Source organism: Vipera ursinii (assembly GCF_947247035.1).
Source record: "Vipera ursinii genome assembly, chromosome: W".
Taxonomy (NCBI): Eukaryota; Metazoa; Chordata; class Lepidosauria; order Squamata; family Viperidae; genus Vipera; species Vipera ursinii.
This window is the reverse complement of record NC_139522.1, coordinates 39,788,182-39,803,641: the sequence shown is the minus strand read 5'-3', so window position 1 is coordinate 39,803,641 and position 15,460 is coordinate 39,788,182. Positions and strand designations below refer to the sequence as shown.

Below are 15,460 nucleotides of genomic sequence, written 5' to 3'. Positions count from 1 at the left end.
CACTAGAACACTGGAAAAGGGAGAATAGAGAATGTGGAGCAGGGAGACTTAAAAAAACTTTGCTGCAATCTGCAGCATCATACAGCACAGGGAAAGAAACATGTAGAGGAGGACATAGAGCATATCAGAACTTCTTGGAATAGGTGGCTGTCCAAGCAGATAAACTGTGGTTTTTATTTGGTCTATAGAGGCTAAAATACCAAAAACGTGGATAGAAGCCAACATTACTTTAATACCTAAAGAAGACTCAGATTTGACGCAGATAAAGAATTATAGACTAAATTTTGTTTTTGTAAAACTCTAATAAAAAAATAAAAACTATTAAAAAAAAGAATTATAGACCAATATCTCTATTAAATGTGGACTATAACTTTTTTGCTTCAATAATAGCAGAAAGATTAAAGAAATTTTTGCTTGAATTTATACATACGGACCAAAATGGATTTTTACCTATGAGACAAATAAAAAATAACTTAACAATGAACTTAGATGTTTTGGAATACTATGAAATGCACCCAGGGAAGCAGATGGCACTAATATTCCTAGATGCACAGAAGGCTTTTGATAACATAAATTGGCAATTTATGATCCAACAACTAAACGAGATGGATTTTGGAGAAAACTTTATAAATATAATTAAAACAATTTATCATAGACAAATAGCTAAAGTAATTGTAAATGGAGACTTTACAGAAAACTTTAATATCAAAAAAGGTACAAGACAAGGATGTCCATTATCCCCATTATTATTTATATTAACACTGTAAGTACTGAATAGAAATATTAGGCAAGACTCAGAAATTAAAGGACTGGAGATAAAAGATGAAAAATATAAACTACAAGCATTTGCAGATGACTTGGTCTTTGTATTAGAAGAGCCGCTTGAGACAAGCCTTAAGCTTATGAAAGAGATAGAAGAATTTGGAGAAGTGGCAGGATTGAAAATAAATAGAGAAAAGACCAAAGTGATAACTAAAAATCTTACAAACAAAAAAAATCAATTGTCAGAATTTTTTTTCCCTTTGCGGAGACGGGGTGGGCATGGCCTGCACGTTATGCATCTGGCCTGCAGGCCACCAGTTTGACACCCTTGGTCTATAAGTTGGATGCCTTCATATATTTTATCTCTGGGAGAAGTACATTCCACATTCCTACTGACATGCTTACATGCTCAGACATAGTAATGTAAAATACAATGAGTTGGATACTAGGGCTGCTCTAAGCAACAGGGAAGTGTAGAAACTTTAGGAGATAAAGAGATCAGTGTTAATTTGTAGTTTATAAGATGTCAAACAAGGAAAACTGGTAACTGTTCCTTTCTGCTTGGATTTCATTTTCTGCAGATAAACTTTCCCAATTTTTTGAGGTTCAGGTTATTTGAAAATTAGGGTGGGCAGAGGAATAAACCCTTCCATCAGCCTCTATCTGCAGACCTTTAGCCATACTTCCTGTACTTTCTTGAAGCTCCTGAGTTGGCACAAATATTGCCAGATAAAACTCATCAAACCTAAATATTAAAGTTTTTCTTCTCTCCCTTTTCCCGTTTTGGGAATATCATCATTTCTGAGTATTGATTTATACTTTACTTTCTTCTCTCTCCCCTCCCCCGTGCACACCACCCAGAAACAGTTCCGTGCAGTCTATGATTACAGTGCAGCCGATGAAGATGAGGTCTCCTTCCAGGATGGTGACACCATAATCAATGTGCAGCAAATTGATGATGGCTGGATGTATGGCACTGTTGAGCGAACCGGTGACACAGGCATGCTTCCAGCTAACTATGTGGAGGCTATGTGAGCTCTGTTGGAGTGCTACCCTGAAAGCCAGTAAGGGAAGGGCTCTTTGGGGTTTTTGTTCCATTATCACTTCTCTGCTGTCTCTTATTACTCATCAGTTATTATGTTATGAATCTTTGACATGGTCATTTTTTTCCTTACCAACTTAGCCTTTTGGAGGCATTTGAACTTGGGAGGGGTATTATGTGAGATTTTTCACAAATGCTAATTGCCTTCATGGAATATAGTACTGTGTCCCTCTCCCTCTCTCTGGAGTTGTATTTTTTGGAATTGAGTCTTAATAATATAAACCCTAATTCAACTGCTACATGGACCAGGAAGTAGTGTAGGTAAAAAAGGTAAAGGTTTCCCTGTCCAGTTGTGTCTGACTCTAGGGTGCAGTGCTCATCTCCGTTTCTTGGCCAAGGGAGTTAGGGTTGTACGAAGACATTTTCCATGGTCATGTGGCCAGCATGGCTATATGCCAAAGGTGCACTGTTACCTTCCCACCGAAGTGTTACATATTAATCTACTTGCATTTGCATGCTTTCAAACTGCTAGGTGGGCAGGAGCTGGGGCAGGAATGGGAGCTCACCCCGTTGCACAGTGCTCAGGTCTCGAACCCAGGCTGTTAGCTTTCCAACTGACAAGCTAAGCATCTTTAAACGCTTAGCCTAGGAAGACCCCAAAGCAAGAGCTATTGATTTGTCTCAAGGGGAAGGAGAGGAATGTCACACTTTCAGTAATTTGGGGGACATCTAAACATTTCTGTTGAAAAAAATTACCAGGTTCTCTGCAATGCTGACTCTTGCTCATTTATTCAGTTGAATTTTCCTTTTCATGAATTTTATTCATTTGAAAGAAATCAAAGTATTATTTAAAAGCAGGAGAGCCTTTTGTGGAATCAAAGGAGTGAGCATATGTGTAGTCTATACAAGGGATATGGAAGCCACAGCAGTTTCTGGCATAAAAGTAGTATATACCAATGGAATTATTTAGCAGGGTTGATTATAATGCTAGTATTGCCTCTTAGATGCCATGGCTGTCAGAGTGGATCTCTAGTTTGGTCTAATATGGAACATGATTAGACAATAATCATACGAATGCTCATGAAGAGTTGCCACTAAAACATCTAACCTAAACAGCTCAATTTTGATGCTGCCTTATTTTGAAAGAAGATGAAAAGGGACGTCATAATCCAAATGCTTTTCTCCATTCTTGCTGCCTTCCCCTTTATCACAAAAGTAGTTTCAGAATGGTATTTTTTTAAGTCTTCCTTAGGTAGTGCCCACACATGGCCCCTTTTAAAGTTCTAGTATCAGTTTTCTCCTTTTTTCAGAATCCTAAGTCCAGTTGGTATTTAATGTGTGGAAGTAGACAGATTTCCCACGGTTCTCTGTATCAGCCCTAGCAAAAAGAGTCACACTTTTTACGGAGGAGCTATCTTTGGGACCACATTGTTGGTTGTCATAATTTCTACTGAAAGTAGATTCTTGTATGAAGAATTTGTTTTTACCATATTCAAATCTCTTGTCAGCTAGTAAGCAGATTAGGGAACAGTTCCTTCTTTCCTTTGTGTGCCATTTGAGCCAAGCAATGTTTACAGTCTTTCCTCTTTTCCACTGTTTCTCCCTGGTGGACCTGGCACTTGGGAAGTCATCAGGGGAACAAAGATCTTGCACTAGAGCAGGGCTTTTCAACTGGTGGGTACGCGAGCACCTGGCTGGTGGTACGCGATGTCGCCTTCCTCCCCCCCGCTGCCCCCCCGCCTCCTCCCCACCCCCACCCCCATGCTCCGCTCCTTCCCAGCTCACTTGCTGCCAGAAAGCATGCTACAGAGGGTGCGCGCAGGCGCAGAGCGAGGCCCCGCCCTCCCCAGGGACTTCCTGTGCAGCAACCGGATTCACTTCTGATCGGTGCTTCTTCAGGGCACACATGGCCGGAAAGGCGCATAGGAGTCCCAGGTAACTGTAAGGCAATCAGCCTGCTCCTCCCCTATCACCCGCCAGCCCCGGGAGAGCCCCGCGCGAGCGCCTAGCCAGCCTCCGAACCCTGCCTTTCGAGCAGGAGTGGCTATCAAACCCCGGGCTCGACAATCAACCGAGGAAGGGGATCCATGCAGCAACCCGGCTACCTGCCCTGCCAGCCGCTCATTGCTCCGCCGATCAGCTGGGAGGCTGAGACACCGGATTTTATCCACAAACCAGAGGAGAACACCGCTGATCAGGTGGGAGGCTGGGATTACAGATCCAACGCCACCAGCCAGCTGGAAGTCCAGGCGGGTGGTCCCGACAACGCCGAACAACCGGGAGCGTCGGCAACCTTCTCTGGCGTGCTGCCCAGCTCATTTAGCAAGCAGCCTCTTTTCCGCAAGCTAGTGAGCTGGGCAGGAGCCCAGGATCAGCTGAGTCGTGCTGAGAAATCCCACTCAGAAATGGTGATCCCGGGCTGCTGCCCAGCTCATTTAGCATGCAAGCAAGCGAGATTGCCAGAACCACGAATCAGCGTTTGCTCAGAAACGCCAATCTCGCCTCTTGCGCATCCCATTTGCTTTCAGAAAGCAAGCTAAAAGCGAGTGAGATTGCCAGAACCGCGAATCGGCGTTTGCTCAGAAACGCTGATCTCGTACTCCTGCAATCTTCCTTGGTTTCAGCTTGCTTTCTGAAAGCAAATGGGATGCGCAGGAGGTGAGATCGGCGTTTCTGAGCAAACGCCGATTCGTGGTCCTGGCAATCTTGCTCGCTTTCAGCTTGTGGAGTTCGGAGCCGGCTGTACGGAGTCGCCAGAGCTCCCAGCAGGTCGGCGCGACACTGTGTGCCCAGGAGGCCGCATCCGGGGCCGCTGATCAGCTGCCGACTCCATACGGCCGGCCCCAACCTCCGCTTGCTTTCAGAAAGCACGCTGAAAGCGAACGAGCGAGATTGCCAGAACCGCGAACTGGCGTTTGCTCAGTAATGCCGATCTTGTGCTCCTGCAATCTTCCTTGGTTTCAGCTTGCTTTCTGCAAGAGAAAGCTGGGCCGCAGGGCCGCCTCCGCGGGTGCTGCTCTAGCGCGGAGAGGGAGAGGCCAGTCCCCACCAGCCCCAGGAGAGCCCTGCGCAAGTGCGTCGCCGGCCGCCAAACCCTGGCTTTTGAGCAGGAGCGGCTTTGCCCTATTTGCCGGGAGCAGCCACCCACCCCGCTTTTCGCAAGCCCTGCTATGCCACCGCCGCAGGTTTCCAGCAGCGGGAGGCTCCGGGGCGAGGGGCTGTCGGGGGTGAAGGAGTTGGGGCTGCTCCGGTGGGCCACTTCTGTGGCAGTGGGGCATGCTGGTACCCTGCGCTGCGCTCCGCTGCGGGGGCCACCCTGGGAAAGTTGGAAGCGCAGCTGTAGTCCGGGATGGTCAACCGCTCTGAGCCCTGTCTGGCCGGCTTTGTGCCTCTGTCCCCCAAGAGCAGCTGTTGTGAGTTGCTAGCGTGCGCTTCCCTGAGTGGCGGATCTACCCCCACCCAGGACTCCGGCCGTGTCTGCTGGAATAAAGCTTATTACATGAGCTAGCAACCTCCAAGTATCATTGATAGATCTTCCCCAACTTTCCTCTGGTGCTTCATGAAGAGTTAAGTGGGCGTCAGGTTTCTTGGTAAAAATGGATTTGGAAGGTAGGAAGGAAAGAAATGACAATGGAAGGGAGGGAATGAGGAAAGGACAAAGAGGGAGGGAAGGAAGGAAGGAAGGAAGGGACAATGGGAGAGGGAGGGAGAGAGAGAAAGAGATAAATAGAGAGAGGGAGAGAAAGAGGGAGAGAGAGAAAGAGAGGGAGACAGAGAAGGAGAAAGAAAGAGGGAGAGAAAGAGGGAGAGAGAGAAGGAGAAAGGGAGAGAAAGAGGGAGAGAGAAAGAGGGAGAGAGAGACGAGAAAGAAAGAGGGAGGGAAATAGAGGGAGAGAGAAAGAGGGAGAAATAGAGAGAGGGAAAGAGAAAAATAGAGAGGGAGAGAAAGGGAGAGAGAGAAGGAGAAAGAAAGGGAGGGAAATAGAGGGAGAGAGAGAGGGAGAAATAGAGAGAGGGAAAGAGAAAAATAGAGAGGGAGAGAAAGAGGGAGAGAAAGGGAGAGAGAGAGAAAGAGGGAGGGGGAGAGAGGGAGAGAAAGAGAAGGAGAGAGAGAAATTAAATTAGTAACATGATTGTTAAGTGAATCTGATTTCCCCACTAACTTTGCTTGTTAGAAGGTTGCCAAAGGCAATCACATGACCCTGGAGCAATGTGACCATCATAAATATGAATAGATTGCCAAGCATCCGAATGTAAATCACATGACCCTGGGGATGCTGCAATGGTCATAAGTGTGAAAAATGGTCATAAGTCACTTTTTTCAGTGCCGTCGTAACTTTGAACAGTCACTAAGTGAATCGTAAGTCGAGGACTACCTGTACTTTATGGGGTTTTTTTCTTTTTTTGTGGGGGGGGTCAAGTTTTTGACACCTTGCTGGGTGACTGGTGGTACTCGGACATTGCCTTGTCCTAAAAGTGGTACAATGGATGAAAAGGTTGAAAAGCCCTGCACTAGAGACATTCCACTTTCTTCTTTGATCTCAATCTGACAGTCTTTGTTGCTGCTTGGGATAGTATCATGGACCAAAATCAAATTCCTTAGAGAAGTTTGCTCTCAAAAATAGCAGGGAATTGCTTCAAAACTGGAAATTTGTGTTGCTTGGATATTGCCTTGGTGGAGCAGTGGGCTAATGCCTCCTTAAGTAACACCAGCTGCCTGCAATTAGTGCAGGTTCGCATCCCACCAGGCTCAAGGTTGACTCAGCCTTCCAACCTTCCGAGGTAGGTAAAATGAGGACCCAGATTGTTGGGGGCAATTAAGCTGACTTTGTAATAATGCCGCTTGGGGGGGGGGGCGAAAGCCCTAATAAGCAGGCATATACATAGAATGAAGGCTACTGCTAAGCTTGTAAGCCGCCCTGAGTCTTCGGAGAAGGGCGGGATATAAATGGAATTAAAATAAATAAAATAAAATAAATAAAATTGTGATGGAACAACAAAGGCAAGGAGGATTCCTAAAAGTGTGAGATTTGTTTATCAAGTAGAAATTGCTTTGTCTTATTTTTAAAGATCTCCAAAGGCTCCCCCCCTAAAAAGGCAAATCCTGTCAGCAAATGTACAGCTTGCTCTGTCACACAGAAGAAATTAGCCTGAGTGCTGGTATTTGTAATATTTAAATATGCTACAATTATCTGCAAGTCGAAGTAATCTGCAGAAAATATTTATCATTTTATTTGGTAACAATCTCTGTTGTAACCAGAATAGGTGAAGCAGTTATAAATGGACTTTTAAATCTTGTAACGTTTTTAGATTAATCCTTGCCTTTTTTCCCTGCCAAATATACTTCAGAATTATTTTATTAAGCCCCTCGAAATATTTCTTTTCCAATCTTATTGGTATTGTTGAAAACAAAAACAACAATCGTGGTAATATATTCATTTTGATTATCGCAATCTTTCCCATTAATGATAGTTGTACATTTTTCCATTTATCCAAATCTACTTTGATCTGTCTTTTCAATTTGTGATAATTGTCCTCTTTAATTGTTGTATATCGTGCTGTCAGGTGTATTCCTGGATATTTTACCTTCTTTCCAATCTGTATATCTAGCTTTCCCGTCAATTCTTTTTGTTTTTGTTTTTCGGTAATATTTTTCACTAGCATTTTTGTTTTATCTTTATTAATCTTCAACCCCGCTACCTCACCATATCTTTCTATTTGTTCTATTAATACAGGTCCTGTCTCTAATGGTTCCTCCAAGATAAATACTAAATCATCTGCAAATGCTTGTAGCTTATATTCTTCACTCTTAATTTTCATACCTTTTATATCATTATTCTGTCTTATACTTCTGTTTAGTACCTCTAATGTCAAGAAAAACAATAGTGGAGATAGAGGACATCCCTGTCTTGTTCCCTTCGTAATATTTATCTTCTCAGTTATATCTGCATTTATCATTACTTTGGCTGATTGCTTATCATAAATTGTTTTGATTACATTTATAAATTTCTCCCCAAAGTCCATAGTCTGTAATTGCCTTATCATGAATTGCCAGTTCACATTGTCAAATGCCTTCTGTGCATCCAGGAACATCAATGCCATGTGCTTTTCCGGGTGTGTTTCATAATATTCTAATGTGTTCAATACAATTTGCATTTTGTCTCTAATCTGTCTTTTGGGTAGAAAACCATTGTGGTCCGACTGTATAAATTCATTTAAAAACTTTTTAAGTCTTTCCGCCATTATTGATGCAAATATTTTATAGTCCACATTCAGTAGGGAAATTGGTCTGTAGTTCTTTATTTTCTGCATTTCTGTTTCTTCCTTTGGTATCAGGGTAATAAGCGCTTCGGACCACGAGTCTGGTATCTTAGCTTCAGAAAGAATTTCATTATAAAGTTCCAACATTACATGGCCTAGCGCTTCCTGCAATGTCTTGTATAGCTCTGCTGGTAATCCATCCGGTCCTGGAGTTTTGCCATTTTTTTGTCTTTTAATTGCTTCTGTTAATTCCATCATTGTTACTTTCCCTTCTAATAACTTTTTGAATTTCTCTGGTATTTTAGGTATCTCTGTTTCTTCAAAGAATTGTTTTATCCTATCATCTGAAACTGTTGTTTATATAAGTTCTCATAATATTCCCAAGCTATTTTTTTCTTTTCTTCATTCCGATGTCGTAAAATCCCCTCAGCATCTTCCAGTTGTTTAATCCATCTCTTCTCTTTCTCCTTTTTAATTTTATATGTCAACCATCTCCCTGGTTTATTTGCATGTTCAAAAAAGGTTTGTTTGGCTGCCTTTATTTTCATTGCCACTTCTTCATTTTCTATTAAGTTCATTTTAAGTTTGTTCAACTTCATTAAACTTTTAATCTTTTTATTTTGTGTATCTTTTAATTTTGTGTTTTTTAAAATGTCCTTCAGAGGCACAGTTACTGAATTCTTTCTGGCTTTGTTGTTATTACCTCTCCATTGTAAAGGATCAACATGATAAATTCTTACTATTTTCATATTTTCTGCCATTCAAGAACTGTTTGCATATATCTTCTTAGTCTCTCCTTTTTTTTCCTTTGCATACTGGAGGCACATAAAGGGTTGGCATTCTCTCTGTATTATTTCCACTATTTCTGGGACTTTTTCTTAACTGAATACTCTTTCTTTGCACTACAAAGCATATACAGTTAAGAATAAAAAGCACCCATCTCTTTACAAGGGGTGCCACTGAGGGGCTTTATTAAGCAAGTATTAAGGAGAACCTTTTACCTCAGTGTATTTTTCCTCCAAATGTAAGTAAAGGGATGTTCCAGTATATCAGTCTGCTCTTGCATCTCTTCATAGTTAGCCTATGATTGCTAGTTTGATTTGAGCTCCTTCCCTCATCATAACATTAAGAAGCTCTTATATATTATTCCAATCAAAATAGAAATAGTGATTACATTTTGAAGTCATCATTTTCATCATGTTGTAGAAGCACAAAGATCTTAGAATCTTATTTCTTAAAAATCCTCTTCTGTTTTTCCTTTAAATGGTTGCACTAGTGAAAAAGATGTTCAAGGAAGGAGTGTCTCTGTCTCCTCATACCATAGCATAACTCAATGAGCTCTATTGGAGCCACTAGAAAAGCCATTGAGGATGGTAGCAGGCTTTCCTGTAACAAGACAATTTGTAGAGGGCTGTAGGTGTCTAGGGACAACTTATCCTTGAGGTAAGTTTTCAGAGGGTGCCAACAGCAGTGACTGATAGGGGTGAGGTTACATTCTTGGTGCTAAGATGGAAGCAAAAGCTTAGAAATAGATGTTTTTCTGACTGATGAAAATTAGGCAAAATCATGTGGACAATCCTGGAGAGGATATCTTTTTGTGAGGAAGTTACAAAGTAACGTAATGTGAATAAATATTTTTAGAGGACCAAATCAAGTTACAATAAAATATACATTTTTAAAAAATTTCTCCTAGCCTTTTCACCCCTTCCTTAAAATAAATGGTTTGTCATTGCTTGATTTATTTTTCCTGCGTTCTTTGACTTACGCACTTTTACCTTTAATTTTTCCAATATCTGAAAAGGGCCTAAACCTGTATTTAAATAAATAAAGTGACAAAAAAGAAAGCAAGCAGCTAAATTGCATCTCTGTAGCCATTTTTATTCATGTCATGTCTTTTGTACATCTTAGATTTTCAAACTAGACTTCAGTGTCTAAATTAATGATTTTGTTTGTTAGAACTATAGTTTGGGGTTTTCATTTGTTCTCTTTCTGTATTTCTTCTCAAAATCATTTGGCCTTTTTCAATGACACCATAGAATTAAATGTAGTGCTAGTTGTCTTCTGGTTTATGCCAATTTAAAAATAAAAGTATAATTTGTACCTGCTGACTGGTTTTGGTTTTCATTTGATAGCTGATTTTTACTGTGGTAGAAGTGGGATATACACACACACAATCTATAACTTTCAACTGTATCAACAGAAGAGAAAAAAAGTTGCTGTTTCATAGCAATAGATCTTACTAGGCCACTTTTGGAGTAAGCTTGATCACATTGTGGGGCTATTTGTATCTAACACTGAGACAAATGGTTATGTGGACAGCAGTTTGTTTGCCTTGGCTGTCAATAATTATTAATCAAATTTGTATGGCCACCCACCCCTTCATGGATTACGGCCTTGTCGTGGCGAAGGGGCTTGCGTAATTCAATGAAGCTATGAGCTATGCCGTGCAGGGCACCCAAGACGGAAAGGTCATAGCAGAGAGTTCTGACAAAACGTGATCCACTGGAGAAGGAAATGGCAACCCACTACAGTATCTTTGCCATGAAACCCCTATGGACAGTAAGGTAAAGGTAAAGGTAAAGGATCCCCCGCACATGCGTGCTAGTCGTTTCCGACTCTAGGGGCTCGTGCTCATCTCCGTTTCAAAGCCGAAAAGCCAGCGCTTGTCCGAGGACGTCTCCGTGGTCATGTGGCCGGCATGACTAGACGCCAAAGGCGCACGGAACGCTGTTACCTTCCCACCGTAGTGGTCCCTATTTTTCTACTTGCATTTTTACGTGTTTTCGAACTGCTAGGTTGGCAGAAGCTGGGACGAGTAACAGGCGCTCACTCTGTTATGCAGCACTCGGGATTCGACCCGCCAAACTGCCGACCTTCTGATCGACAAGCTCAGCGTCCTAACCCACTGAGCCACCGCGTCCCTACTCTGTGGACAGTACCAAAAGGCAAAATGATATGACGCTGGAAGATGAGCCCCTCAGGCCAGAAGGCATCCAATATGCTACTGGGGAAGAGCAGAGGGCTAGTACTAGTAGCGCCAGAAAGAATGAAGCAACTGGGTCAAAGCCGAAAGGATGCTAAGCTGTGGATGTGTCTGGTGGTGAAAGGAAAGTCCGATGCTGTAAAGATTTTTTCTCCATAGGAACCTGGAATATAAGATCCATGAATCAAGGAAAGCTGGACGTGGTCAAAAAAGAGATGACAAGACTGAACATCGACATCTTAGGTATCAGTGAACTAAAATGGACAGGAATGGGTGAATTTAATTCAGATGACCATCAGGTATACTACTGCGGGCAAGAATCCCTCAGAAGAAATGGAGTAGCCTTCATAGTCAATAAAAGAGTAGGAAAAGCAGTACTGGGATACAATCCTCAAAATGACAGAATGATCTCAGTTCGAATCCAAGGCAAACCATTCAATATCACAGTAGTCCAAGTCTATGCCCCAACCACCGGTGCTGAAGAGGATGAAATTGACCAGTTCTATGAAGCTCTACAGCACCTTATAGAACTAACACCAAAAAATGATGTCCTTATCATCATGGGGGATTGGAATGCTAAAGTAGGAAGCCAAAAGATAACCGGAATAACAGGCAAATTTGGCCTTGGAGTACAAAATGAAGCAGGGCACAGGCTTATCGAATTTTGTCAAGAGAATACGATGGTCATAGCAAACACTCTTTTCCAACAACCCAAGAGACGGCTCTACACATGGACATCACCAGACGGTCAACACAGAAATCAGATTGACTATATGCTCTGCAGCCAAAGATGGAGAAGCTCTATACAGTCAGTAAAAACAAGACTAGGAGCTGACTGTGGCTCAGACCATGAGCTTCTCGTTGCAAAGTTTAGGCTTAAACTGAAGAAAGTAGGAAAAAGCACTAGGCCACTCAGGTATGAATTAAATCATATCCCTGTTGAATATACAGTAGAGGTGACAAATAGAGTTAAGGAATTAGATCTGATAGACAGAGTGCCTGAAGAACTATGGACAGAGGTTCGCAACATTGTACAACAGGTAGCAACCAAAACCATCCCAAAGAAAAAGAAATGCAAGAAAGCAAAATGGCTGTCTGAGGAAGCTTTGCAAATAGCTGAGGAAAGGAGGGAAGCGAAAGGCAAGGGAGAAAAAGAAAGATACGCCCAATTGAATGCAGAATTCCAGAGAATAGCTAGAAGAGATAAGAATGCCTTCTTAAATGAACAGTGCAAAGAAATAGAAGAAAACAATAGAATAGGGAGGACCAGAGATCTTTTCAAGAAAATTGGAGAGATGAAAGGAACGTTTAATGCAAAAATGGGCATGATAAATGACCCAAATGGCAGGGACCTAACAGAGGCAGAAGAGATTAAGAAGAGGTGGCAAAATTACACAGAAGAACTATGCAAGAATGAGCTTAACGTCCCTGATAATCCCAATGAGGTGGTCACTGACCTCGAGCCAGACATCCTAGAATGTGAAGTGAAGTGGGCCTTAGAAAAACTGAGCAACAACAAAGCTAGTGGAGGTGACAGTATTCCAGCTGAGCTATTCAAAATCTTTTTTTTTTATTGAAAAGTTTTTCAGTACATTTTATCTTTAACAAAACAAAACTCCTCCCAACCCCCCCTCTTCCCACCCACCCCCTCTTCCCAACCCTCCCCCAACACCTCCCTCCCTCCCTTTCTCCCCTCCCCGACTTCCCAGAGCTAAATACAAGGTATAAAAGTAAAAACAATCATAGTCTACCATATGCAAACAACAATAAGCTATTAAATCTATCGCACTTTAACTCTTATGAAATGACTACAAGCAATATAAATATCACATCAATACTTATTCAAATGCTAAATGAAACTTTTTAGTCCCATATTTATTCTGGATGTAATCAATCCATTTTTTCCACTCCACAATATATCTCTGTTGCGAATGGTCTTTCAAATACGCCGAGATCTTTGCCATTTCCACCAGGTTAGAAACTTTTAAAGTCCATTCTTCTAATGTCGGCAGTTCTTCCTTCTTCCAATATTGCCCTACTAAAAGTCTTGCTGCCGTAATTAAATTCAACATCAACTTAGTGTCCACAACAGTAATATCAGTAATAATGCCCAGTAAAAACAATTGCGGACAAAACTTTATCCTTTTCTTAAATATCTTCTGCATATTCCACCAGATTTTAATCCAAAATGCTTTAACCCTTTTACAGGTCCACCATATATGAAAATACGTTGCATCTTCACCACCACACCTCCAACATTTAGGCTGGTAGTTCGGATACATACTTGCTAATTTTTTAGGATCTAAATGCCATCTATAAAACATTTTATCAAAGTTCTCTCTTAAATTTTGAGCTTGTGTAAATTTTACATTTCTCACCCAAATCTTTTCCCAGGTATCCATTGTAATAACTTCTTGAAAATTCTGAGCCCACTTTATCATACAATCTTTAACAAGTTCTGTCTCTGAATCAATTTCTATCAGTGCAAGATATATCCGTTTAATATGTGCTTGACCCTGATTTCTTATTTGCTTTACCAAATTTTCATCAGTCATTGAAAAACCAATTTTCTGATCTTCTTTCCACCTGGCCTGTAATTGCCCATACTGAAACCAAGTTTGAACAATCTTTTCTCCTCGTAGAAGATTATACGGCTTCAAATGCCATACATTCCTTTCCAAACTTAAAATTTCCTTATATGTAGTCATATCATGTTTAAACCCAACATTTATATTTTCTATTGCATGTTTCGGTATTGCCCATAAGGGTATCTTATAATTTAGCTTGTGTCTATACTTTTTCCAAACTCGCAACAGAGCATGTCTTATAACATGCACCTTGAACACATTATCCACCTTCTTCTCATACAATAGGTATGCATGCCAACCGAATAACAAATCATGACCTTCAAGATTTAATAATCTCACTTGTGTTAAATTAATCCAATCACTTATCGCTGACAAAGCTGCAGCTTCATAGTATAATTTAAAGTTAGGCATTTTGAGACCACCTCTCTCATGGGTATCCTGCATGATCTTAAATTTAACTCGTGGCCTTTTCCCTGCCCAGACAAATTTATTAATACCCTTTTGCCATTCCTCCAAGTTTGAATCCTTTTTAAGAATAGGTATCATTTGAAATAAAAATAGAAATTTCGGCAAGACATTCATTTTCACTGCTGCAATTCTTCCCAATAAAGACAATTGTAATTTTTTCCAGCTATCCAATTCTTTTTGAACTTTTCCCCATAACTTTTCATAATTATTTTTATATAACTTTGCATTTGAGGATGACAAATATACCCCCAAATATTTAACCCTTTTGACAATTTCAAATCCAGTTAACCCTTCTAAAACAGCCTTTTGTGATACTGTCATATTCTTAGACAACATTTTAGTTTTTTGTATATAAACCTTAAATCCAAAAACTTTTCCATATTGCATTATTATCTCCATCAATTCTACAACAGAATTTTCTGGCTGGGTCACCGTAACAACCAGATCGTCTGCAAACGCCCTCAATCTATAATCCTGATCTCTTATTTGAATTCCCTTAATTTTTTCCGAATCCCGTATTTTAATCAATAATATCTCCAATGTTAAAACAAATAATAGAGGTGACAACGGACACCTCTGCCTTGTGCCCTTTTCAATATTACATACTTCGGTCAGACTATTATTTACTATTATACGGGCTGTTTGCTTTTGATATAATGCCCTAATTGGTTGTAAAAATTTATCCCCGAAATTCATTTTATCTAATACTTTCAACAAAAATTGCCAATCCAATTGATCAAAGGCTTTTTCATCATCCAAAAAAATCAGCGCTGCAGGGATCTGATTGTTTCTTTCCAGAAATTCCAACAAGTCCACTATATGCCTCACGTTATTTTTCATTTGTCTACGACTTATAAACCCAGTTTGGTCACCATGAATTACCTGTTGCAGTACCCTCATTAATCTGTTAGCTAAAACCTTAGCAAAAATCTTGTAGTCCGTATTCAAAAGTGATATTGGTCTATAATTTTTTGCTTGGGTGACATCCTGATCTTCCTTCGGAATCAAAGAAATAAAAGCAGTTCTCCAAGACGGAGGCACCCCTCCTCCCATTTGAATTGTCTGAAACAATTCCCTTAATGGCTTTATCATCTCTAACTGTAAATTTTTATAATACACAGCAGTCAACCCATCCGTCCCTGGCGCTTTGCCCACTTTCAATTGTTTAATTGCTGAAAGAATTTCTTCCTCAGTTATCAATTGATTCATCTCTTCCTTTTGTTCTTGTGTAAGAACAGGAATACTAGCATTCCTCAAATATACATCAATATCTGCCTCACTAATCTTATCTCTAGCATATAACTTAGAAAAAAAATCAACAAAAGTTTCCTTAATAAGATTCTGTTGATACACTAC

The 15,460-nt window shown here is 40.8% G+C and overlaps 1 protein-coding gene across 1 annotated transcript in view; it reads left to right on the top strand.

Moving 5' to 3' along the window:
- The window catches only part of LOC310648303 (uncharacterized protein), a gene marked incomplete at its 3' end in the record, with an annotated part of 505,350 nt that extends 500,121 nt beyond the window's left edge, over positions 1-5,229 (top strand). The window contains exons 7-10 of the mRNA XM_083376068.1: positions 1,624-1,793; positions 3,945-4,126; positions 4,525-4,726; positions 4,827-5,229. Coding sequence (XP_083232194.1) covers positions 1,624-1,793; positions 3,945-4,126; positions 4,525-4,726; positions 4,827-5,229 — 957 coding nt within the window. The remainder of the gene's footprint in view (positions 1-1,623; positions 1,794-3,944; positions 4,127-4,524; positions 4,727-4,826) is intronic.
- Positions 5,230-15,460: the final 10,231 nt, after the last annotated feature.